At 48.4% G+C, this 22,470-nt stretch overlaps 1 protein-coding gene across 3 annotated transcripts; it reads right to left on the bottom strand.

Annotated features, from left to right (window-relative positions):
• Window positions 1–4,539: 4,539 nt before the first annotated feature.
• Window positions 4,540–14,532, bottom strand: Pif1 (PIF1 5'-to-3' DNA helicase). 3 transcript variants are annotated; one of them, XM_090357742.1, is made up of 13 exons: window positions 13,975–14,532; window positions 11,500–11,632; window positions 11,280–11,405; window positions 11,003–11,156; window positions 10,789–10,903; window positions 10,576–10,682; window positions 8,677–8,816; window positions 8,297–8,403; window positions 7,037–7,124; window positions 6,765–6,910; window positions 5,212–5,406; window positions 5,148–5,156; window positions 4,540–4,596 (listed from the first exon to the last, which is right to left on the bottom strand). In XM_090357742.1, the coding sequence occupies exons 1-13, from the start codon at window positions 14,530–14,532 to the stop codon at window positions 4,540–4,542; spliced, it is 1,935 nt and encodes a 644-aa protein (XP_090213868.1). The 3 variants fall into 3 exon arrangements, with proteins under 3 accessions (XP_090213868.1, XP_090213866.1, XP_090213869.1); XM_090357740.1 differs by lacking the exon at window positions 5,148–5,156; XM_090357743.1 differs by lacking the exon at window positions 5,148–5,156 and having other exon boundaries at window positions 13,993–14,532.
• Between the last annotated feature and the right edge of the window lie 7,938 nt (window positions 14,533–22,470).

Here is a 22,470-nt window from a genome sequence, read left to right as displayed (position 1 = left end):
CTCCAATTAACCACTAGAAAACTGGAAGTGGGGCTGTGGCTCAAGGGGTAGGGTGGGAGCCTTGACCTGAAAAGAAAAAAAGCTCAGGGATAACACCCAGGCTCAGAATTCAAGCTCCATGACCAAAAAAAAAAAAAAAAAAAGTCTCATGTTCTTTAGTGGCCGGGCTGGCTTTGAACTGAGATCCTCAGATCTCACCCTTTGAGTAGCTAGAGTTATAGGCGTGAGCAACCAAGCTGGCTAAGTCAGAGAGACTCTGATCATCAATCAACTACTCAGAAAAAGCTACTGTGACACATGTGATAAGCGGTAACCTTGAGCAAAAAAAAAAGTTTAGGGATAGTCAAACCCCAGGACACACACACACACACAGTGACTTCAAGATCCCCAGAACCCTATTATCTGAAACTTGAACTTTAGACCCAGCTTCCTGGATTAAGATTCTTTCTCCAAAGCCAGGCATCAGTGTTTCACATTTACAAGTCTAGCTACTTAGGAAACAGGTCTGAGGATCACGGCTCAAAGTCAGCATGGTCAGAAAAGTCCATAAGACATTTTTGTTGTTGTTGTTTTGGTCATTTGTGGGCCTTGAACTTAGGGCCTGGGCACTATCCCTGAGCTACTTTGTACTCAAGGCTAGTGCTCTACCACTTGAACCATAGCACCACTTCCATTTGTGAGTGTGTGTGTGTGTGTGTGTGTGTGTGTGTGTGTGTGTTTAGCCAATCTTGGGGTTTTAACTCAGGGCCTGAGCACTGTCTTTGGGCTTTTCCTCAAGGCTAGCATTTCTACTACTTGAGCCATAGCTCCATTTCTGGCTTTTCTATATATGTGATACTGAGGAATTGAGCCTGGGTCTTTGTGCATGCTAGACCAGCATTCTGCCACTAGGCCAAACTCCAGGGCCCCCACTTCCAGTTTTGGGGTGGTTAATTGGAGATTATCTCTCAGGGAGAATTTTCTGCATAGACTGGCTTCGAACCATAGTCCTCAGATCTCAGCCTCCTCAGTTGGTAGGATTACAGTCTTGAGCCAGAGGCTTCCAGCTTCTGGACTCTTATCTCCAATTAACAACCAAGAGGCCAGAAATGGAGCTGTGGCTCTAGCCGTAGAATGTTTTAAGCATTAAAAGCTCAGGGATAGCGCCTAGGTCCAGAGTTCAAGGGCCAGGATCAGCACACACAAAAACAAAAGGTTGAGTGGAGACCATTGCCCTACCCCTTCTGGGTTTTTTTGTTGTTGTTGTTGTTTTGTTTTTTCATATAAAAAGGTGAATTTATTGGGGAAGTAGATGGTAAACTGACCAGCCAGGGGAAATAGATGATGAACTGACCGGCCAGCGACACAGTGCAGACTCGGGAGCTGACACTGACCCCCCCTTCTCAGTTTTATTGTGAAAAGCAGAAGGGCTAATGAACTGTACCACAGGTATGCCGCGTCCCATTCCAACTGCAGTCTCCAGGTCCCCAGGAAGGGCCAAATGACCTCTTGGCGCCATCTGGTGGTCAGTCGTGTATGGTGCTTAAGAAGCATAGGAGCGTTTGTCCATGATTGTTGACCCAAGTAGGAGTGGGAAAAATATACCAAGGCCTTCATTCATGGCTAGCTGGTCTTCACATGAAGATAGAGTGAAGGGGTACACTTTACACACCCCAACATCGCAGCTTCTCAAGGGCCTCTCCCTGCATTTTGTCCCTTTGGACCACTCTAAGAGGGGGCCACAGGTTCTAGTTCTGGGGTCTTCTGTGCACAGTAGGACTCCAGGCATGTTCCCTTCCTCTCTTTCATCTATTCAACATTTTATAAATATCCATTTTTCCCCCCAGGACTGTATTTGTGCTCAGTGCTTGCCAGGCTAGTGTTCTACCACTTGAACTACATCTCTAGCTCTGCTTTTAGTTTGCTGGTTATATAGAGATGGAGACTGGACTGGCCTCCAACCACAATCCTCTAGGTCTCAGCCTCCTGAATAGCTAGGATTAGAGGTCTGAGCCATCACTGATGCCTGGATTCCATTTTTTTGTTTTTGCTTTGGTATGAGGCTTGAACTCAAGGCCTGGGCACTGTCCCTGAGCCTCTTTGTGTTCAAGGCTATCACTCTACCACTTGCACCACAGTGCCACTTCCAGTTTTTGAGTGGTTAATTGGAGATAAGAGTCTCAAGGGGACTTTTCTGTCCAGGCTGGCTTCAAACCTCGATCCTCCGTTCTCAGCCTCCTGAGTAGCTAGGATTATAGGTGTAAGCCACCTGTGCCCAGTTGCTAGTCCTTCTTGAACCATGTTGGCAAAAATTGTCTTTGGTCAGTGGCTGCAGTACCTGTGCAGTGGACTGAGGCCACTCAGCCATATGCCTGCTCTTAGGTCTAGGCAGAGTAAATTTAGGAAGGTGGCAGAGAGCAGAATTCCCACTCCTAGGCTGTTCTCAGTGTCCAGTAGTAGCCACAAAAGTCCTTCTAGCCTGGCTCTACTCCTGCTAGGGGTACTAGCCTCTTTGGTTCCTATTTGTTTCCTAGCTACTCAGGAGGCTTAGATTCCAGAAGTATGGTTCAGAGCTAGCCCTGGCAAGAAAGTCCCTGAGACTCTTATCTCCAATTAACCAGAAAAGCACCAGAAGTAGAGTGCTAGCCCAAATGGTAGAACTCCAATTTGAGCATAAAAGCTCAGGGACATTGCCTAGACCCCAAGTACAAGCTCTAGCATGGACACGTGCGCATATACACACACACACACACACACACACACACACACACACACACACGAGTTAACCTTAAGGTACTGTTGTTTCAGCCCTGGTAGTATAAACAGATAACTCATAGTTCTTGCACAATTCACAAATTTATTTGTCTTAAATAAATACAATATGAAACATATTTCAATGCCCTCAAATATACTTTCTTCCATTAAAAAAGCAGCTTAAAATAGGGTATAGGGCTGGGACTGTGGCCTAGTGGTAGAGTGCTTGCCTAGCATGCACTGGGTTGGATTCCTCAGTACCACATATACAGAAAAAGCCCAAAGTGGTACTATGGCTCAAGTGGTACAGTGCTACACCCTGAGTTTAAGCCCCAGGACTGGCCAAAAAAAAAAAAAAAAGTGGCTTACTAAGAGCTAGGAATGTGGCTTAGTGGCTGAGAGCTTGCCTAGCATGCATGAGGCCCTGAGTTTGGTTCCTCAGTACCATATACACAAAAAAATAAAACTTTTCGGCCGGGAGTTTGGCCTAGTGGTAGAGTGCTTGCCTAGCATGCATGAAGACCTGGGTTTGATTCCTTGGTACCACATACATAGAAAAAAGCCAGAAGTGATGCTGAGGCTCAAGTGGTAGAGCTCTAGCCTTGAGAAAGGCCAAGGACAGTGCTCAGGCCCTGGGCTCAAGCCCAGGACTGGCAAAAAAAATAAAAATAATTTCTATGTATGTGGTACCAAGGAATCAAACCCGGGTCCCCGTGCATGTTAGGCAAGCACTCTACCACTAGGCTAAACTCCAAGCCCGTGAATAAAACTTTTTTAAAAGAGTGGATTACTAGCTGGGTTATAAGCTCATGCCTGTAATCCTAGCTACTCAGGAGATTGATAAATGAAGATTAAGGCTTGAAGCCAACCTAGCAGGAAATGCTATGAGACTCTTAGTTCCAATTAACCACCAAAAACTAGAAGTAGAGTTATGGCTCAAAGTGGTAGTCTTGAGCAAAAGAGCTCAGGGACAGTGCCCAGGCCCTGAGTTCAAGCCCCATCATGGACCAAAAAAAAAAAAAAAAAAAAGAGTAGAATACTTCTCTCCAGTTCAGTTATTATAAAAAGTGAAGCTTGCTCCTCATCTTCACATGTATCCCTGTCATATGATGCCATCTACCATGAAGCCCCATCAGAGCCAAGAAGAGCCCACTGCCATACCCTTGAACCTATAGAAAAGTGAGCTTAAGGGGCCGGGAGTTTGGCCTAGTGGTTAAAGTGCTTGCCTAGCATGCATGAAGACCTGGGTTCAATTCCTCGGTACCCCACATACATAGCAAAAAGCCAGAAGTGGTGCTGAGGCTCAAGTGGTAGAGCTCTAGCCTTGAGAAAGTCCAAGGACAGTGCTCAGGCCCTGAGCTCAAGCCCAGGACTGGCAAAAAAAAAAAAAAAAAGTGAGCTTAATAAACCTCTTTTCTTTATAAAGTTCCCAGCTCTTGGATATTTTGTCACAGTAACATAAAATAGGATAACCACAGTCTGTTGTTAAGAGAGGCCAGATACTGCTCCTGTCTTACCTGCCTTCTCCTCCTGCTACCCAGAAGGAAGGGTATTCAGGAATCTTGCTGTGTCTACCACCACAGACAGCTCTGCCTTCTGTCACCATTATCCTAATCGACATAGAGGGGGTTACATGTCACCCTGGAAATGGTTCACCCAAGATACAGGGGAGAAACAGGCACAGCCAACCAAGTCGGTGAGAAGCAATGTCCCTTTAACCCTGCCAGAAGGCAGGATCTCTCTGGGACCCTTGCAGGGATCAAGACCTTCTGGAATCCATCTTTCTCTTCTCTTTCTACCTGAGGCTCACACATTTGGGTCCACGTTCTCTTGCTGTGAGGCTGCTTCATCCTCTAGGGAATCCTGTATCAGAGGCAGGAAGTCACTCAGAACTGTGTTGTCCAAAAGCCACATCTGAGAGGCCAGCCTCTCCCCCCTCCTGCCTCTATAGCACTACTCCGAATTTTGTTTGTATATGTGTGTGTTCCAGCATGGGGGCTTGAACTCGGGGCTTGGCCACTGTCCCTGAGAGCCACTTCTGGCTAGAGATAAGAGTTTCATGGGAAGTCGGGCACTGGGGGTTCAAGCCTATAATTCTAGCTACTCAGGAGGCTGAGATCTGAGGATTACAGTTCAAAGCCAGCCCAGGCAGAAAAGTCCACAAGAGTCTTATCTCCAGTAAACTACTCAGAAAAAGCTGGAAATGACCCTGTGGTTCAAGTGAGCAAAAAGTATCAGAGATAGCACTCACTCTAGCCCTGAGTTCAGGATCAGAAAAACAAAAAGCAAACATGTTTCATGAGTTTTTCTGCCTAGGCTGGCTTTGAACCACAGTCCCTAGCTCTCAGCCTCCTGAGTAGCTAGGATTATATGGCTGAGCCACCAGAGCCTGGCTTTGCTACTCTGTATTCTACTGGGCTTTCCTTCTAGCTCCTAGCCTCTCCTGTTCACAGGGCCTGCTATTGGATGACCTCTTACCAGACTGAGATCCCTGCGCTGCTGCCGTAGGGTGGCATAGAAATCCAGCACGCGGGGGTCACAGCGAACCACCATCGGGTCAAAGTCCAGCACACGTAACCCCTGTAGGCTGCGTGCCCGGGAGAGGGCCACATAAGCCTGACCACTGGCAAACACACGGCCCAACGAGATCTCCACACAATCCAGAGTCATGCCCTGACAGACAGAGATAGATCCAGATTAGCCTGAAGTCTGGCCAGGAGCTGCTCCTGAGAACCCTCCCCTAGTCTAGAAAGTCTCCAGGAAAGCAAAAACCTAAGGGCAACTCAATTGAATATGGGGATCAGGAGATACAGGTCTAGGATAAAAGGAGAAGGGATAGAGCAGGAAGATTTTAGTCTCTGGGCCTGACAGACGTGCAGCTGCATCCTGGCTTTGCCATTCACTAGCCTGCATCCCCTTGGATAAATTCCTTCACTGTTTCTGGAAAGTTTGGAGTGGTTTAATTAACGTAGTTGTAAAGGCCTGAGAAAAGGAGAGAAGGAGGTGAGCTGGTTTTTCCTGAAGGGGGCAGTAATTCTGCTCTGTATATGGAACTTTATTATATTATTTACTAGTCCTGGGGTTTGAATGTAAAGGCTGGGCACTGTCCCTAAGCTTCTTTTTGCTCAAGGCTAGCACTCTACCACTTGATGTACAGTGCCACTTCTGGCTTTTTCTGTTTATGTAGTACTGAGGAATTGAACCCAGGGCTTCATTCCTAGCCCTTGCCCTTGAACTTTTTTTTGTTTTAGGTCGGTCATGGGGCTTGAACTCGGCCTGGGAGTTGTCCCTGAGTTCTTCAGCTCAAGGCTACTGCCCTACCCCTTGGCCTGGGCATTGTCCCAGAGCTCTTCGCTCAAGGCTACCACCCTATCCTTTGAGCCACAGCATCACTTCAGTTTTCTGGTGATAAGACTTTTTAGTGCTTGGGCTGGCTTTGAACCTCAATCCTCAGATCTCAGCCTCCTGAGTAGCTAGGATTATAAGCGTGAGCCACCTCACCTGGCTTTGTTTTCTTTGTTCGTTTGTTTTAGTAAAAGCTAGCACTCTACCACTTGAGCTACAGCTCTAATTCTGGCTAATTGGAGATTAAGTCTCATAGACTTTCTGTCCCAGCCAGTTTTGAACCATGATCCTTAGATCTCAGCCTCCTGAGTAGCTGAGATAACAGGTATGAGCCACTAGCATCCAGCTTATGTATTTTTTGTGCTGGTACCAACATTTGAACTCAGGGCCTTGAACCCAGTCTTTGTGGGAGGGGGGGAGGGTAAAGCCACTCAATCACTGGAGCCATAGCTGTACTTCTGCTTTTTTTTTGCTGGTCAATTGGAGATAAAAGTCTCTGGGATTCATCTGCCAAGGCTAGCTTTGAACCTCAATCCTCAAATCTCAGCTTCCTGAGTAGCTAGAATTATAGGCATGAGCTACTGTGAACCAGCTAATATAATCTAGAACTTTCTATCCAGGGCAAATTTATTCCCATTGGCCTTTAAACCTTTTGCCAACCTGTTGTCCCCAGTGTATTTTGTCACCTGGCTTTTGTGGATGGATATTGCCCAGGCTAGCTGGAGGGGCAGCTGCTGCCGGCTCAGGAAATGGCCACCAGTGGTCTGCACTGTCCAGCGCTCTGCGTGGATAACCTCAGTGACTCCACACAGGAACCGTACCCGGGGCAGGCCTGAGGAAAGCATGCCCAAGTCAGACCTGCCTGAGAGAGCAGGAATAAGGGCTCCACCCCTTCCTTCCCCACGTTGACCCTGTAGGTTTTGCTCTGCTGCAAACTCAAGCACCTCCCTTCACTCACCTCTTCCTTCTGTCTCGAACTCCACCACCACCCCTCGCGCTCCATTCACCAGGCCTCGAGATACTGCCAGGTTCTTCACTAACATCACCTGTAAGGGGAGGCAGTAGAAATGGGGGCTGTCCTGGACTGAGCTTATCTCCATTAGCGCTGTTACACAGTGATTGTGACCCATGGGGCTAAACCTTCTTGAGACTCTGTTTCCCCTTTTGTCAGAAGTGGATAGCATTTTCTCAATCAATCAGTCTTAAGGTGATAAAGGTATGTGACAAGGATTCGAAAGGGTCAGATCAGCTGGGCGCCAGTGGCTCATGCCTGTAATCCTAGCTAAATCCAGCCCAGGCACAAGACTCTTATCTCCAACTAACCACCAGAAAACCGGAAATGGTGCTGTGGCTCTAAGTGCTAGCCTTGAGCAAAAAAAGAAAAAAAGCACAGTGGGGGCCTGGGAGTTTGGCCTAGTGGTTAAAGTGCTTGCCTAGCATACACGAAGACCTGGGTTCGATTCCTCGACACCACATACATAGAAAAAAAGCCAGAAATGGTGCTGAAGCTCAAGTGGTAGAGCTCTAGCCTTGAGAAAGTCCAAGGACAGTGCTCAGGCCCTGAGCTCAAGCCTAGGATTGGCAAAAAAAAAAAAAGGGTCAGACCTATTATAGGGGTTACCAGACTTAATATATGGCTTCAAGGTGTTAGGCACTGGTAGCTCACACCTGTAATTGTAGCTACTTGGAAGGCTGAGATCTGAGGATTGCAGATCAAAGCCAAGCCAGGGAGGAAAGTCTATGAGGAAAAGCTGTCCCCTCACTTTAAAAGAAAAAAAAAAAGTTATTTATATTTTAGGTGGTACCAAGGGATCTAACCCAGTGTCTCATGAATGCTAGGCAAACACTCTATCACTAAGCCAATATTCTCAGGCCTTTCCCCTAGCTTTTTTATCCAAAGCTTAGTGCTCTGTCGTTTGATCTACAGCTCCACTGCTGTCCTTTTGCTACTTAACTGGAGATAAAGAGTTTCATAGATTTTCTTGCCCAGGCTGGATTTGAACTGCAATCCTCAGATTTCAGCCTCCTGAATAAGTGCAACTCTAGGCATCAGCCACTAGCATGAAGCAGGTTGGGGGGGGGTGGTCAGGAGCTTTTAATGTGGTCACAGTTGGCCCCATTTGCTACAGAGAAGCCTGGGCAAAGGGGTAATACCAGATTAGGGAGGCTTAGGAAGAACAGCCCAGGTCTCTAGAGTCTGGGCTTGCTTCTCACCTACCTGTGCCCCCTGCTTTAGCTGAAGGAGCCGGCTAACAGGACACTGGGCATCCAAGATGTGGGCTAGCTCAGGGTCACTGTCCACAGCCTCAAAGCTGTGTACCTCACCTAGAACAGGAGAGTTGGGAAAACACAAATCACTGGCTGTGGCTGCCAAAAGTATATATTAGGCGAGGGCATGGAGGATGGAGTGGGGGCTGCTCAGGCCTAGCAGAGGCTTTGCAATCACTTCACCACACCTCCTGGGGACAGTTATATTTGGAAAATGTCAAGGGTCTTTGTGGCCAGAAGCTGGGAATCTGGGCATGCAAATGAGCCCATTCCTGGGAGGTGGAGCCCACATTGGCCCCGCCCACCCGGAAGGGCCAGCTTTCTACTTACCTGGCAGCTCCTGCAACCGCCTCTTATTAGTGAGCGCTACATCATCTTGGTGGGTACAGAGTCTCGTGGCCACAATTCCGTCTCGCCCCACCTTGTGGGCAGCTGTGGCTCTGAGCTGGCGGGTAACTTCATCCGAGCACCTGTGGAGGCTGGACTGTCAGGGCAGGGCTCCCCTGAATACCAGAGAAGGTGAGGAATGGGGACAGTATGGCTTGAGCAGCAAGCCATGAGACCAGAAAAGGGTACCATGGAAAGATGGTACCCTTAAGGCCAGCTGACTTATCCCTTCCTTACTTGGACCACAGATATTATAAAGGAGCATGAGGTAGGGGTGCTGGGCTGTGATCACAGGGGGACCCCCTTTCCTGGGTCTGCCTCTGGAAGAAGCTGGCTGCCCTTCCATCAGTATCTTTGAGGATTGCTAAGTAGGATGAGTGTGTTTAGGCCAGAGGTTTGCAAGCCTGGGACAAAGGGCTGATATTGATACTTTGTAATGCAGGCTACCCTCCAGGGGACAATCTAGCCTCTTGCCTGCTGCCTGGAGAAGATAGATCTAGTCTTTTCTCCTCCTCTTCCTCCTTTTTTTTTTTTTTAAATGGGTCATGGAACTTGAATTCTGGAACTGGGCTTTGAACCTTGATTCTCAGATCTCAGGCCTCCTGAGTAGCTAGGATTACAGGCATGAGTCACTGGCATCCAGCTTCTAGCCTCTATTTCTATGTGTTTGTTTGTTTGTTTTTTGTCATTGTTGTTTTTATTTATTTATTTATTTTCAGTCCTGGGGTTTGACCTCATGGTCTGGGTCCTGCTCCTGAGCTTCTTTTGCTCAAGACTAGTTCTCTACCACTTGAGCCACAGCACCACTTCTGGCTTTTTCTATTTATGTGGTACTGAGGAATCAAGCCTAGGGTTTTGTTGCATGCTAAGCAAACACTCTACTGCTAAGCCACGTTCCCAGCCTTATTTCTATATTTTCTCTGTGTGTTGTTGCTTGGATACCATGTCTCATTATATAAACTAGATTCGCCTCAAATTCTTCTTTTTTCTTTTTTGATTCAGGTGCTTGTACCTGGTTGCTATCCCTGAGTTTCTTTGTGCTCAAAGTTAACGCTTTACCACTTGAGCCACAGTGCTACTTCCAGCTTTTTCCAAGTAGTTTATTGGAGATAAGGGTCTCAAAGATCTTCTTGTCCCAATTGGGGGCCTCAAACCCCAATCCTCAGATCTCAGCCTCCTTAGTAGCGAGGATTAACACATGAGCCAGCAGTACCTGGCTGGAGTTATGCCATGCCTGGCATGGCCTGAAATTCATAATCCTCCTGCCACAGCCTCCTGAGATCTGGGATTACAGGCGTGTTCCCCCTACCTGGCACCCTAACACTTTTATTTTGTACCAATCCTGGAGCTTGAACTTAGGGCCTGCGCCTTGTCCCTGAGGTGTTTTTTGTTTGTTTGCTTTTTTTTTGTTGTTGGTCCTGGGACTTGAACTCTGGGTTTGGGGACTGTCCCTGAGCTCTTCAACTGAAGGCTACCACCCTACCCCTTGAGCCACAGTGCCACTTCGGGTTTTCTGGTGGTTAATTGGAGGTAAGAGTCTCACAGACTTTAGTGCCCAGGCTGGCTTTGAACCACGAATCCTCAGATCTCAGCCTCCTGAGTAGCTGGGATTACAGGCGTGAGCCACTGGTACCCATACTATCTCACTCTGGACTACTGTAGTAGTAGAGTACAGTATACTACAGTGTACTGTAGTGTATCCTCAATTGCCCATGCTCTGCCTAAGGCACCTCTTTCTTATCACCCTACTTCTGACAACAAGCATCTCTCCTTCTGCTCCACTCCAGCCCATGCTCCCCTCTTCATCCCATGGCCTATCCTCTACTACCCTCCATGGCCCACCTGCCCAGCCTCACAGCCTGCAGCAAAGAGACGAAAGTCTGGTCTGCCTGCCTCCACACTTCAGTCAGCTCCAGGGTCACTGGCACACATCTCCTCCAGCTTTTGGCCTGGTGAGAGCAGGGGTGAAGGAAGGTCAGGGAACACAGTAGAACCCCCCCCTCCCACCACCACCATCACCACACACAGGGGACAGGTCTAGGGGTGAGTCTGTACCTGGAAGCAGAACTGGGGGCTCTGGGAGCCTTTGGTCACTGGTGGCAGCTGCAGGAAGTCCCCACATATGATGAGTTGGATCCCACCAAAGGGTTTGTTTTGCTGCCGAACGGCTCTGGAAGGAGGTGGGGGGCAGGGGGTGCGTTAGAAGTACTCTGATGCGCAGATGTCACTCGATTCTTCCTCTAGGATTTCCCTTGCCACGGGTACTGACCTGGCCACAGCTTCCAACTTATCAAACAGATCAGCCTCCACCATGGAAATCTCATCAATGACCAAACGCTGGCAGGCCAGCCAGCCTTGTCGCACACCTGGCCGCTGGGCCAGTGCCACACACTGAGTCAGGGGTGCTTGGCCAGAGCCAATACCTACAAATGACACTATTCAGCCTGGATCGAAAGACACTCCCAAGTCCTTGACAATTCCTGAGCTGTCCCCTCTCTCAATTCTCCTTTGTCCTTAGTTCAAGCCCAGGGGTTTCCCTCACTTACCTGCGAAGGCGTGGAGAGTGGTTCCTCCTATGTGACAGGCTGCCACTCCAGTGCTGGCAGTGGCTACCGTGCCTGTGGGGGGCAGCGAACCCAGGATACGCTTCAGCAGATAGGATTTCCCTGTCCCTGTAGGCGGGTGAAGTCAGCTCTTCCATCCTGTCTTCCCACTGCCCTTCCTCGCCCACCCCACCCCCAGCAGCCCCCACTCCTTCCCTACTACCTGCGCTCCCAGTGAAGAAAACGCTGTGGCCTTTCAAAACAGTCCTCAGCACAGCAGCCTGTTCCTCAGATAGCTGTGGCTTGCTGTGGGGCAAGTTCAGCCTCTTCACAGGCAGAGGCCACTTTGGGGTTTCCTAGGAAGGAAACGAGTATCTTAGAACCTCCCACCATCCTTTGGCCCCATGTGCAATGCAAACCTGATAGTCCTTTTTTTTTTTTTTGTCCCTTTTGAAAATTTATTTCATTGTTCATTTATTATTTAATGCCAGTACTAAGGCTCAAACTGAGGGCCTCACACTCAGCCTTTTCTACTCAAGGCTGGTGCTCTACAATTGAGCCACAGCTTCACTTCTGGCCTTTTGGTAGTTAATTGGCATGGATCCCCAGATTTCAGCTTTTTTTTTTTGGTCAGTCATGGGGTTTGAACTTTGAGCTTAGGCGCTGTCTCTGAGCTCTTCGGCTCAGGGCTAGTGCTCTACACTTGAGCCACAGTGCCACTTCAGTTCTTACGTGGTTGATTGGAGTTAAGAGTCTCATGGGGGCCGGGAGTTTGGCCTAGTGGTAGAGTGCTTGCCTAGCATGCATGAAGACCCGGGTTCAATTCCTCGGTACCACATACATAGAAAAAAGCCAGAAGTGGTGCTGAGGCTCAAGTGGTAGAGCTCTAGCCTTGAGAAAATCCAAGGACAGTGCTCAGGCCCTGAGCTCAAGCCCAGGACTGGCAAAAAAAAAAAAAAAAAAAAAAGAGTCTCATGGGCACTTTTTCTTCCTAGGCTGGCTTTGAACCATGATCTTCAGATCTTAGCCTTCTGAGTAGCTAGGATTACAACTGTGAGTCACCAGTAGCAGGCTATCTTGTCAGTTGCATTCCTTAGAACTCTTGAGAAGCTCTGGTTCACCTAGAAATCTTATAGAAATTATTGAGGTCCATGTCTTGTCTTGTGCCCCGAAGACACCTAGTCTAGATCACCCCTCAGCTTCTTCTCCTGAGTTCCTTGGTCATTCTGATCCTGACATCCAACTTACCTTCTTATATTATCTTCCTAGCACAAACTTGCTTCTCATCTCAAAATACCCAAGGAAAACCCTGCCAGAGTTGGGCTTCCGTGGCTCATGCCTATAATCCTAACTACTCAGGAGCCTGAGATCTGAAGACTGCAGTTCAGAGATAGGCTGGATAGGAAAGTTTATGACATTCTTATCTCTAAAAAGCCACTACTGGAGGTGTGGCTCAAGTGGTAGAGCAGCAGCCTTGACTGAAGATGTCAAGGGATAGCACCCAGGACCTGAGTTTAAGACCCAGTACTAGTACACACGCAAGAAAGGAAGGGAGGGAGGGAGGAGGGAGGAAGGAAAGGAGAAAGAGGAAGGAAGGAAGGTAGGAAGAAAGAAAGAAAAAGCCCTGGGGGCTGAGAGTGTGGCCTAGTGGTAGAGTGCTCGCCTAGCATGCGTGAAGCCCTGGGTTTGATTCCCTGGTATCACATACACAAAAAAAGCCAGAAGTGGTGCTGTGGCTCAAGTGCTAAAGGGCTTGAGAAACCCCAAGGTAGCCCAAGCCCTGAGTTCAAGCCCTAGGACTGGCAGAAAAGAAAAGAAAAAGCCCTGGCTTTTCTTGCTCTATGTCTAGCTATCTCTAGCTTCTCACTAACTCAGTAGCAAGTTTTTTCTTTTTTTTTCAGTCGTGAGACTTGAACTCTGGGCCTGGGTGCTGTCCCTGAGCTCTTCAGCTCAAGGCTACTGCCCTACACCTTGAGCCACAGCACCACTTCCAGTTTTCTGGTGGTTAATTGGAGATAAGAGTCTCATGGGCTTTAGTACCCAAGCTGGCTTTGAACCGTGATTCTCAGATTTCAGCTTGAGTAGCTAGGATTACAAGCGTGAGCCACCGCACCTGGCTAGTAGCAAGTTTTGGTTGATAATCTACCTGTCCAGTCCACTGTCTAACTCAACAAATATTTTTCCAGTGACACTGCTGACCACTCCATTCTCTCCAAAAAAAACTCCTCTCTCTGAGCCTTCTTACATTCCTACTTTTTGTTCTAAAGTCTCTTTTCCTAGCCTCTGTTTTTGTCTTTTCATTTGGCCTGAACTCTCACTTTTCCCAGTTCCAGGGTTTGTATTAGCACTCACAGATGGCTTCTACATACTCAGATGTCCCCAGAGCACTTGATAGTTAATGAATAACCAGCAAGTCCAAGCCTGGAAATCCCAGCAACTCAGGACACTGGAGATCTGAGGATCTCAGTTTGAAGTCAGCCCTGGAGAAGGAAAGTCCCTGAGACTTTCCTTGAGCTGTGGCTCAAATGGTAGAGTAAAAGAGCACAGGGACAGCGCCTGGGCCCTGTGTTCCAGCCCCAGGACTGGTTCACAAGCACGCACAATCACCAGCAGTGCCTTCATATTACCAAACCAGCTTCCCTAACCTTGGGTCTCCTCCATTTCAGGAAGCCCCCCCCCCCTCGTTTCTTGTCCTCACCTGACTGGGCTTGTCCACCGTCCCAGATTCCGAAGGCTGTTTCTGCTTCATCGACCCGGTAGACGGAGCCCGGGAAGCCGCTGCCCGACGCAGCTCCTCTGGCTGCACCGGGCTGATGGTGATAAAGTCTCGGGGACGCGGACCAAGCAGCTGCGCGCGGGCAGAGGTGGGGCTGGGACCGGGGGCGACGGCCAATTTGAGGCTCAGGGTGCGCAGGAAGCGGCGCAGGCGATCCGGGGGACAGTCGGAGAGCAGCAGTTGCACGGTGCCCGCCCGCGGGGCGCCGTCGGCGGGGATCCGGAGCGTGCTGCGCCCGGCCGCGGCGAAGCGCGTAAAGAGGCGCGCGGAGCGCAGGGGGAAGCAGCGCGGCCGGCCCGCCGGCCCCGGCGCCCGCAGCCTCAGCATCAGCTCCCGGCGCTCGTTCCGACCCAGGCTCAGCTCCGCGGTGCGAAGGGCCTGGCGCTTCCGCGGCTGCCCTCCCGGGCTCAACTCCTCCACCGCCACCCGACACTGCAGCTCCGCGTCCTCACAGTCAGCCGTCTCCGTGCTAGACCCCATCGCGGCCGCCTCTGCAGAGAAACTAGGGGGATGTGGGGGGCAGGGGAGCGTAATCAAGGATGGGATGACGGTCACGACTCAGGCTGTCACCAAGAGGCCACGGTGACAGTGAAAATTCCCTCCCCCCGCCCCTTTTTGAACTAACAGAAAACTCAGGGGGCTGCGATCTATCTGGCCATCCAGTTTGTGGTTCCCTGCCACCATCAAAAGTCCCTGAGACTCTTAGCTCCAATTAGCTAACAAAACAAAAAAGCCGGAAGTGGAGCTGTGGTTCAAGTGGCGGAGTGCCAGCCTGGAGAGAAAAGGCAAAGAGACAGAGCGTAGGCCACGAGTTCAAGCCCTGGAGCGGGGTAGATGGGCGTGGTCAAACGCTGTCATGACTGGGGTTACCTTGGACGGATAAAAAGGGCTGAGGAGGAGGTTTGCCCCGCAGAGAAACGTGTTTGAAGAGATTGCAAGGCCCGCATGGGAATCGTCGGGGTCCACTCACCAGGAAGCAAACGGGGAGTCCTAGGGGTGATGTGTGTTCTGTCGTCCAGGGACATTCACAGGTTTGTAGAGCCAGTCAGGTCTCGCTGTTCCAGCAGTGGAAACAACAGGCTGAGATAGGCAAACTCATTATGACTTTCATAAGCCACAGGACCAGTAAGGGTATCAAGGTCACTGTGACTCCCAAGTCCCCGACCCCCCGATGCGTCGTCCCACCTCCGAAGTGGGGGAGAAGGGAATTCACTGGGAAATCCCAGGGCCCTGGAATCCGCCGTGTTACCTTGGTCCGATTCACTCCTCTATCCTGCTCTCCTGGCGGGGACCCCTCAGAAGAATCAGATTCTCTGCTTCCCACCTACAGGATGGGCATAAAACTCACTATGGCTGGCTTTCTGACCTAGTGAATTCACCGGAGCTGGCACACGCTGAAGCTGCAAACCGAGAAACTTTCAAATTCTGGGAGAAGCAAATGACCCTATCACCGGCCGGCTCTTTAAATCCTCCAGCCAATCAGAGGCTGGGGGCGTGGCCAAGGGGCGGGTCTAGCGTTTGTTGCCATACTCCTGCAGCCTGGCTGGTCCTCTAGGCACCGCCCCGGAGAGGGGGGGATTTTATTGAGAGGGTTCAGCCTGCGATTTCCCGTAGACAAGTAAACGGGCTGCGGGTGGGCAGCGCCAGGTGTAAAGTCACCCATCGCAGCACTGAAAGAGAGAGAACACGCTCTTTCTGGAACCTGCTGAGTCTAAGGGATAGGTCTGCCTCTGGTCTCTCCTGCTGTTTCTCCTCATTGTGTCATTGTTAACCTAGTAGGTAGGACACCCTAAGAACCTGTCCAGTCTGCTATCTGTCCTCCCGGGCCTGGACTCTTTCCATCATTCGCTGACCTTCCAAAGATCATTTTATAATTTTTGTCTTTCCCACCTGTGAGCTTCTGATCACTCTCGTTTGCAACTAGTCTCTCAGATTTCATTTATTATTCTTTGTTTTTAATTTAAAACATTTTTGGGGGCCAGTCCTGGGGCTTGAACAATGGACCTTGACACTGTCCCTGAGCTTCTTTTGTTCAAGGCCAGCTAGGACTGTACCACTTGAGCCACAGTGCCATTTTCAGCTTTCTGTCCATGTGGTACTGAGGAGTCAAACCCAGGGCTTCCTAAATGTTAGGCAAGCACTGTCCCACTAAGCCACATTCCAAGCTTCCACTGAATCTTTATATGTTGAATACAGTAATTCACATGTGAATTATATCTCAATAAAGATTTCTGTTTTCATTGTGTGTGTGTGTGTGTGTGTGTGTGTGTGTGTGTGTGTGTGTGCCTGAGTGCCTGAGTGCCTGAGTGCCTGTGTGCCTGTAGGAGGCTTGATCTCAGGGCCTGGCACTGTTCCTTAGCTTTTTCTTTTTTTTTTTTTTTGCCAGTCCTGGGCTTGGGCTCAGGGCCTGAGCACTGTCCTTGGACTTTCTCAAGGCTAGAGCTCTACCACTTGAGCCTCAGCACCACTTCCAGCTTTTTTCTATATTTGTGGTACCAAGGAATCAAACCCGGGTCTTCGTGCATGCTAGGCAAGCACTTTAACCACTAGGCCAAACTCCCGGCCCTCCTTAGCTTTTTCAATTTAAGATTTTGGTGCCCTAACACTTGAGGGACAGCTCTAACTTCTGGCTTTTTGGTGGTCAATTGGAGATTAGAATCTCATGGACTTTCCTACCCAGGCTAGGTTTGAACCACAGGCTGACTTCAAACCATAATCATCAGATCTCAGCCTCCTGAGTAGTTAGGATTACAGATGTGAGTCACTACTGTTTAAGGTGTGTGTGTGTGTGTGTGTGTGTGTGTGTGTGCTAGTGATCTATCACTTGAGTCAAAGGTCCACTTCTGACTTTTTCTTATAGTAAATTGGAGATAAGAGCCTCACAGATTTTTCTGTCTAGGCTGACTTAGAGCCATGATTCTCAGATCTCAGTTTCCTGAGTAGTAGGATTTTAGATATGATCACTGGCCCCTGGCTTTATTATTATTATTATTATTATTATTATTATTATTATTTTGGTTAGAGTCTATGTTGCCCAGGTTAAGCTCAACCTCCTAACCTCAAGCAACCTGTCTGCCTTAGCCACTGCTGCCACTGCTGCTGCCTCCTCCTCCTCCTCCTCCTCCTCCTCCTCCTCCTCCTCCTCCTCCTCCTCTTCCTCCTCCTTCTTCATCCTCTTGCTCCTCTTCATCTTCTTGTCAGTCTTGGGGTTTGAACCCAGGGTCCAGGTGTTGTCCCTGAGCTTCTTCGTGCTCAAAGCTAGTGCCCTACCACTTGAGCCACGGTGCCACTTTTACTAGAGATAAAAGTCTTATGGGGGGTGCCAGGAGGGTAGCCTAGTAGCAGAATGCTTGCCTAGCATGCATGAAATCCTGGGTTTGATTCCTCAGTACCACATGCACAGAAAAGCCAGAAGTGATGCTGTGGCTCAAGTGGTAGAGTGCTAGCCTTGAGAAAGCCCAAGGACAGTGCCTATGACCGAAAAACAAACAAACAAACCAGAAGAGAGGTTCTCTGAGGATTTAGGGTGAGTTTACTAGGACAGGGATGACGTTTTCTAGGTTGTTGGTAATTTTTCTTTTTTTCTTTTTTTTTGCCAGTCCTGGGCTTGAGCTCAGGGCCTGAGCACTGTCCTTGGACTTTCTCAAGGCTAGAGCTCTACCACTTGAGCCTCAGCACCACTTCTGGCTTTTTTCTATGTATGTGGTGCCGAGGAATCGAACCCGGGTCTTCATGCATGCTAGGCAAGCACTTTAACCACTAGGCCAAACTCCTGGCCCCGGTTGTTGGTAATTTTTCATAGCTTTCTGCAATTGAATAGTGCCTGTGCTAGCCAAAGTAATAGCTGCTAGCATATATACCTACACTGAGCACTGAAATTGAACTTCATATTTATTTGTTTGTTTGTTTGTTTATTTATTTATTGTATTTGTGTGTGTGCTAGCATTGGAACTTTAACTCAAGGACTGGGTTCTGTCCCTTAGCTTTTTTTTTTTTTTTTTTTTTTTTTGCCAGTCATGGGGCTTGAACTCAGCGCCTGATCACTGTCCTTGGACTTTTCTCAAGGCTAGAGGTCTACCACTTGAGCCCAGCATCACTTCTAGCCTTTCTTATTTCTATGTATGTGGTACTGAGGAATGGAACCCAGGCCTTCGTGCATGCTAGACAAGCACTCTACCACTAGATCAAACTCCCGGCTCTCCCTTAGCTTTTTTTGCTCAAGTTTAGCTGCTACTCTACCACTTGAGCCACACATTTTTTTTTTTTTTTTGCCAGTCCTGGGCTTGAGCTCAGGGCCTGAGCACTGTCCTTGGACTTTCTCAAGGCTAGAGCTCTACCACTTGAGCCTCAGCACCACTTCCGGCTTTTTTCTATGTATGTGGTACCGAGGAATCGAACCCGGGTCTTCATGCATGCTAGGCAAGCACTTTAACCACTAGGCCAAACTCCCGGCCAAGCCACACATTTTTATTTCTAGCTTTTTGGGGAGGCCTGGGCATTATCGTTGATTTTTTTTTTCAGTCCTGGGGCTAGAACTCAGGGCCTGGGTCCTGTACTTGGACACTTTTTTTTTTGCTCAAGGCTAGTGCTCTGTCACTTGAGCCACAGTGCCACTTCTGGCTTTTAGGTGGTTAATTGAAGATGAGAGTCTCACCTCCCCCCCCTAGTATTTTGTGTACTGTATTTTGTACATTTCATGTCTTCATCAAAAACCTCTCAGTCCTTGTTTTTTAGAAGCTTGTGCTGAGGTTTTAGCTTTTCTATGTTTTATATGCTGCTGCTTTAAAAGAGAACCTAGATTCTATAGTTGTATTATTGTTGTTACATATTTTAAATTTATATGGCTGTGGAAAAACGCATTAAAAACGATTTGAGGAGAGAAAAAAAGAGTTCCCCCCCCTTTTTTTTTTGGCTCAGTCCTAGGGCTTCAACTCAAGGCCTGGGCACTGTCCTTGAGCTTGATTGCTTGCTTTCTTGCCAGTCCTGGGTTTGAGCTCAGGGCCTGAGCACTGTCCTTGGGTTTTCTCAAGGTTAGAGCTTTGCCACTTGAGCCCCAGCACCACTTCGGGCTTTTTCTATGTATGTGGTACCAAGGAATTGAACCTGGGTTTTTGTAAATGCTAGGCAAGCACTCCACCACTAGGCCAAACTCCCAGCCATCTTTGAGCTTTCTTTAGGCTAGCACTCTACCTTTGAGACACAGCACCATTTTCAGATTTTTGTGTGTGTGTGGTACCAAAGAGTCAAACCCAGGGCTTCGTGCATGCTAGGCAAGCACTCTACCACTAGGCCACACTCCTGAAGATAAGTCTTATAGTTTTTCCTGCCAAAGCTGGTTTGTAACTGTGATCCCCAGATCTCAGCTACTCAGCCTGAATAGCTAGGAGTACAGGCATGAACCCCCAGCACCCAGCCCAGTTTTGTTTTTGCATTCCCATAGATTAGCTTGTTTTCGTACTTCTAATTACAGATATACATTATTCATTCAGCATAACGATTTTGAGATTTATATGTTTCTGCTTGTAACAACAATTGGAGAATTGGTTCTTTTCTATTGAATACTGTTGTTAATCGTTTGCCTGCTGCTGAGTGGATTTGCTGTGCATTGAGGTGTACACTTCTTTCGTTTTTGTACAGATCCTGTGGCTTGAACTCTGGGCCTAAGTGCTTTCCTTGAGATTTGTTTTGTTTTGTTTTGTTTTTTCAATGCTCTACCACGTGAGCTACTGCTCCATTTCCAGCTTTTTTTTTTTTTTTGGTGGTGAATTGAAGAATCTGACTTTCCTGCCGGGGCTGGCATCAAACCCTGATCCTCAGATTTCATCTCTTCTGTTCAGTGAGTTAGGATTCTAATGCCTGGCTCATTTCTTGTGAATAAATCCATGGATTCGAAATTCTGGATCATAGCCTAAGTGTAATATTCAGCATTACAGAACCTGCTAGGACCTTTTGCCATAGCGGTTGCTCACCCAGGCTTTTGTGGGGGCAGCAGCAAACTACCAGGACTCCTAGCTGGGGAGAGAGCCCGCTGAAGCCCTGCGCTGAGGGAGACACCGCCCCGCCGATTCAGCAGGCTGGGGCCCCGCCCCCTCTCCCGCCCTCCTGTTCTTTGAGTTCTGATTGGCTCGCGGGGAGGGAGGCGTGGCCAGGGTCTTCTCCATCTAGCGCAGTACTTCCTCTTCGGTTTTTCCGCTGTTGTGCACCTCGGGTCAGTTCTTTGCTCTCTGCTGCCGCTGCTGGGTCAATTCTTAGGACGGCACAACACTGCTCCCCGGTTCATTTCCTCGTCTAACCCAGAGCCTGATTTGGAAGTCAGCTTTCAGGGGAAATGGATTTCTTCATTATCAAAATTTCCTCCTCCTCCTCCTCCTCCTCCTCCCCCCCTCCAGGTCTCACCTGCCAGCTCCAGGGTAACAATCCTTGGCTCAGTTGTAACCACCACAAAGGACAGCCATGCAGGTCCGTGTCACGTGACACACGCCCAGGAGCCTGGGGCCCCGCCCCTCCACCTAGGGTGTTTTCCCTGCAAGCTTTTGCTTCCCAGCTTTTGTGGCTTCAAGAAGTCTTGTGGAGGAAGGGAAATGGAAAACGAATGATTCCCACTCCTATGGCCTCCAGAACATATCACAGGCCCTGTTACCTCACCTGGCCTCTTTCCTTGGTAGGTCTTACTCTTCTGTCCTTATCCTCCCTCCTCCTTGTCCTCTGCCTCTTCCACTCTTAGATAGGAGTGGAAAAGTTCCCTCTGGATCCGTGCTTGTAAAAAGTTAGGCAGCCGAAGGCCGGGAGTTTGACCTAGTGGTAGAGTGTTTGCCTAGCTAGCATGCATGAAGAAGACCCGGGTTCAATTCCTCAGTACCACCTACATAGAAAAATTCAGAAGTGGTACTGTGGCTCAAGTAGTAGAGTGCTAGCTTTGAGGAAAACCCAAGGACAGTGCACAGGCCCTGAGTTCAAATCCCAGAACTGGCAAAAGAAATAATAATAAACATTAAAAGTGAAGCAGCTGATTGCCAGTACCTCATACCTATAACCCTAGCTACTCAGGATGTTGAGATCTGATCATCGCAACTGGAAGCCAATGTGGACAGACAAAATTGAGAGATTCTTTCTTTCCAACTAACAAAAAGAAGATGGAAATGTAGCTCAAGTGGTACAGCACCAGCCTTCAAGCCAAAACAAACAAAAGAAACAAGCAAGAGGCCCTGAATTCAAGCCCCAGTACTCGCTGACATGTACACATACACATGCAAAGATAAACAATGCTAACGCCCTCTCCCAAGTCACTAACTTGCTTTTTTCCTTTGCATGAAATACCCTCTTCCTTCCACTCATCCTCTTTGCATGGCTGCTTTTTGCTCATCTTTCAGTTCTTAGTCAAAATACTCACTCCTCAGAAAAGGCTTCATATTCAGGCTTTGTGCTATATACCTGTCAGCTCAGGACTCAGGAGACTAATACAGTTTTTGGTAAGCCTGGGCTGTATATCAGGTTTGATGCTAGCCTGAACTACATAATGAAACCCCATCAACAAAAGGGAAGGAAGGTAGAAAGAAAGGAAAGAAATCCCCCCATATACCTGTAATGGATTCCTCTATAACTGTTCTTACCTAATTTATTTCCTTTATAGAACTTGGAACAGTCATTATCATGTTCATTTGTTTATTTGCCCTATCATCCCTCTCTGCATCAGGAAGACTAGAATGCTTGTCATATTATGCCTTTATCTCTGACACACAGTAGCCTCTCTAATTAGATGAATCTATGCATAATGAAACCACTCCCTCCAAGACTTGGTCCCTCTGTTTCCTGTCTCTTGAAATGTGTCCCTACCATCCTCAAAGCTCTACTTGTTTCAGGATCCATCACTTCCACCTGTATCTTACCCAAAGGACTTCTCTGTCTCTCTTACCCAGGCTATTCCAGTCACTCAGCACACAGCAGCTATGCAAATGATCTTGTAAAATGCAAATGAAACTTGGCATACCCTGCTTCAAGCTTCTCAAATTCCTTACATGAGATTCTTAGTGTTCCTCTGCCTTGCACTTCCCTGGTGGCATCTTAAAAACTTTCCCCTCACCCACCATCATATGACCAGGCAAAACCTGCCTATAGTTCCATAAGAAGGCAGGAAATCCCATAAGTTCTCCTTTTTTTGAGTCCTTCTGAATTTCCTCTGATCCAGCACCTATCTAGCTAACACTGCTAGAATACAAGTAGGTCCTTCTTCAAGGGAAAAGTTTCAACAACTCACTGTGTGTACTCCTTCATCTACACTATTCTCAGCATTTCTCTCTCTAGATGGTCTTGAACTCGGCCTGGGCGCTGTCCCTTAACTCTTCAACTCAAGGCTACCTCTCTACCCCTCGAGCCACAGTGCCACTTCTGGTTTTCTAGAGGTTAATTGGAGAGAAGTCT

This window comes from Megascapheus bottae, chromosome 25 (assembly GCF_031878675.1).
Source record: "Megascapheus bottae isolate mThoBot1 chromosome 25, mThoBot2.hap1, whole genome shotgun sequence".
Classification (NCBI taxonomy): domain Eukaryota; kingdom Metazoa; phylum Chordata; class Mammalia; order Rodentia; family Geomyidae; genus Megascapheus; species Megascapheus bottae.
The sequence above is the reverse complement of the archived record's forward strand: the minus strand, read 5'-3'. Positions and strand labels throughout refer to the sequence as shown.

What these genes read in the sequence shown, in the direction of transcription:
- Pif1 (XM_090357742.1), bottom strand. Translation starts at nt 14,532, where the DNA reads ATGGGGTCTAGCACGGAGACGGCTGACTGTGAGGACGCGGAGCTGCAG. An exon ending in CAGGCTGTGAGGCTGGGCAG is followed by an intron (nt 8,817 to 10,575) that starts GTGGGCCATGGA and finishes CAGCCTCCACAG; the next exon opens with GTGCTCGGATGAAGTTACCC. An exon ending in GTTCGAGACAGAAGGAAGAG is followed by an intron (nt 6,911 to 7,036) that starts GTGAGTGAAGGG and finishes TGCTTTCCTCAG; the next exon opens with GCCTGCCCCGGGTACGGTTC.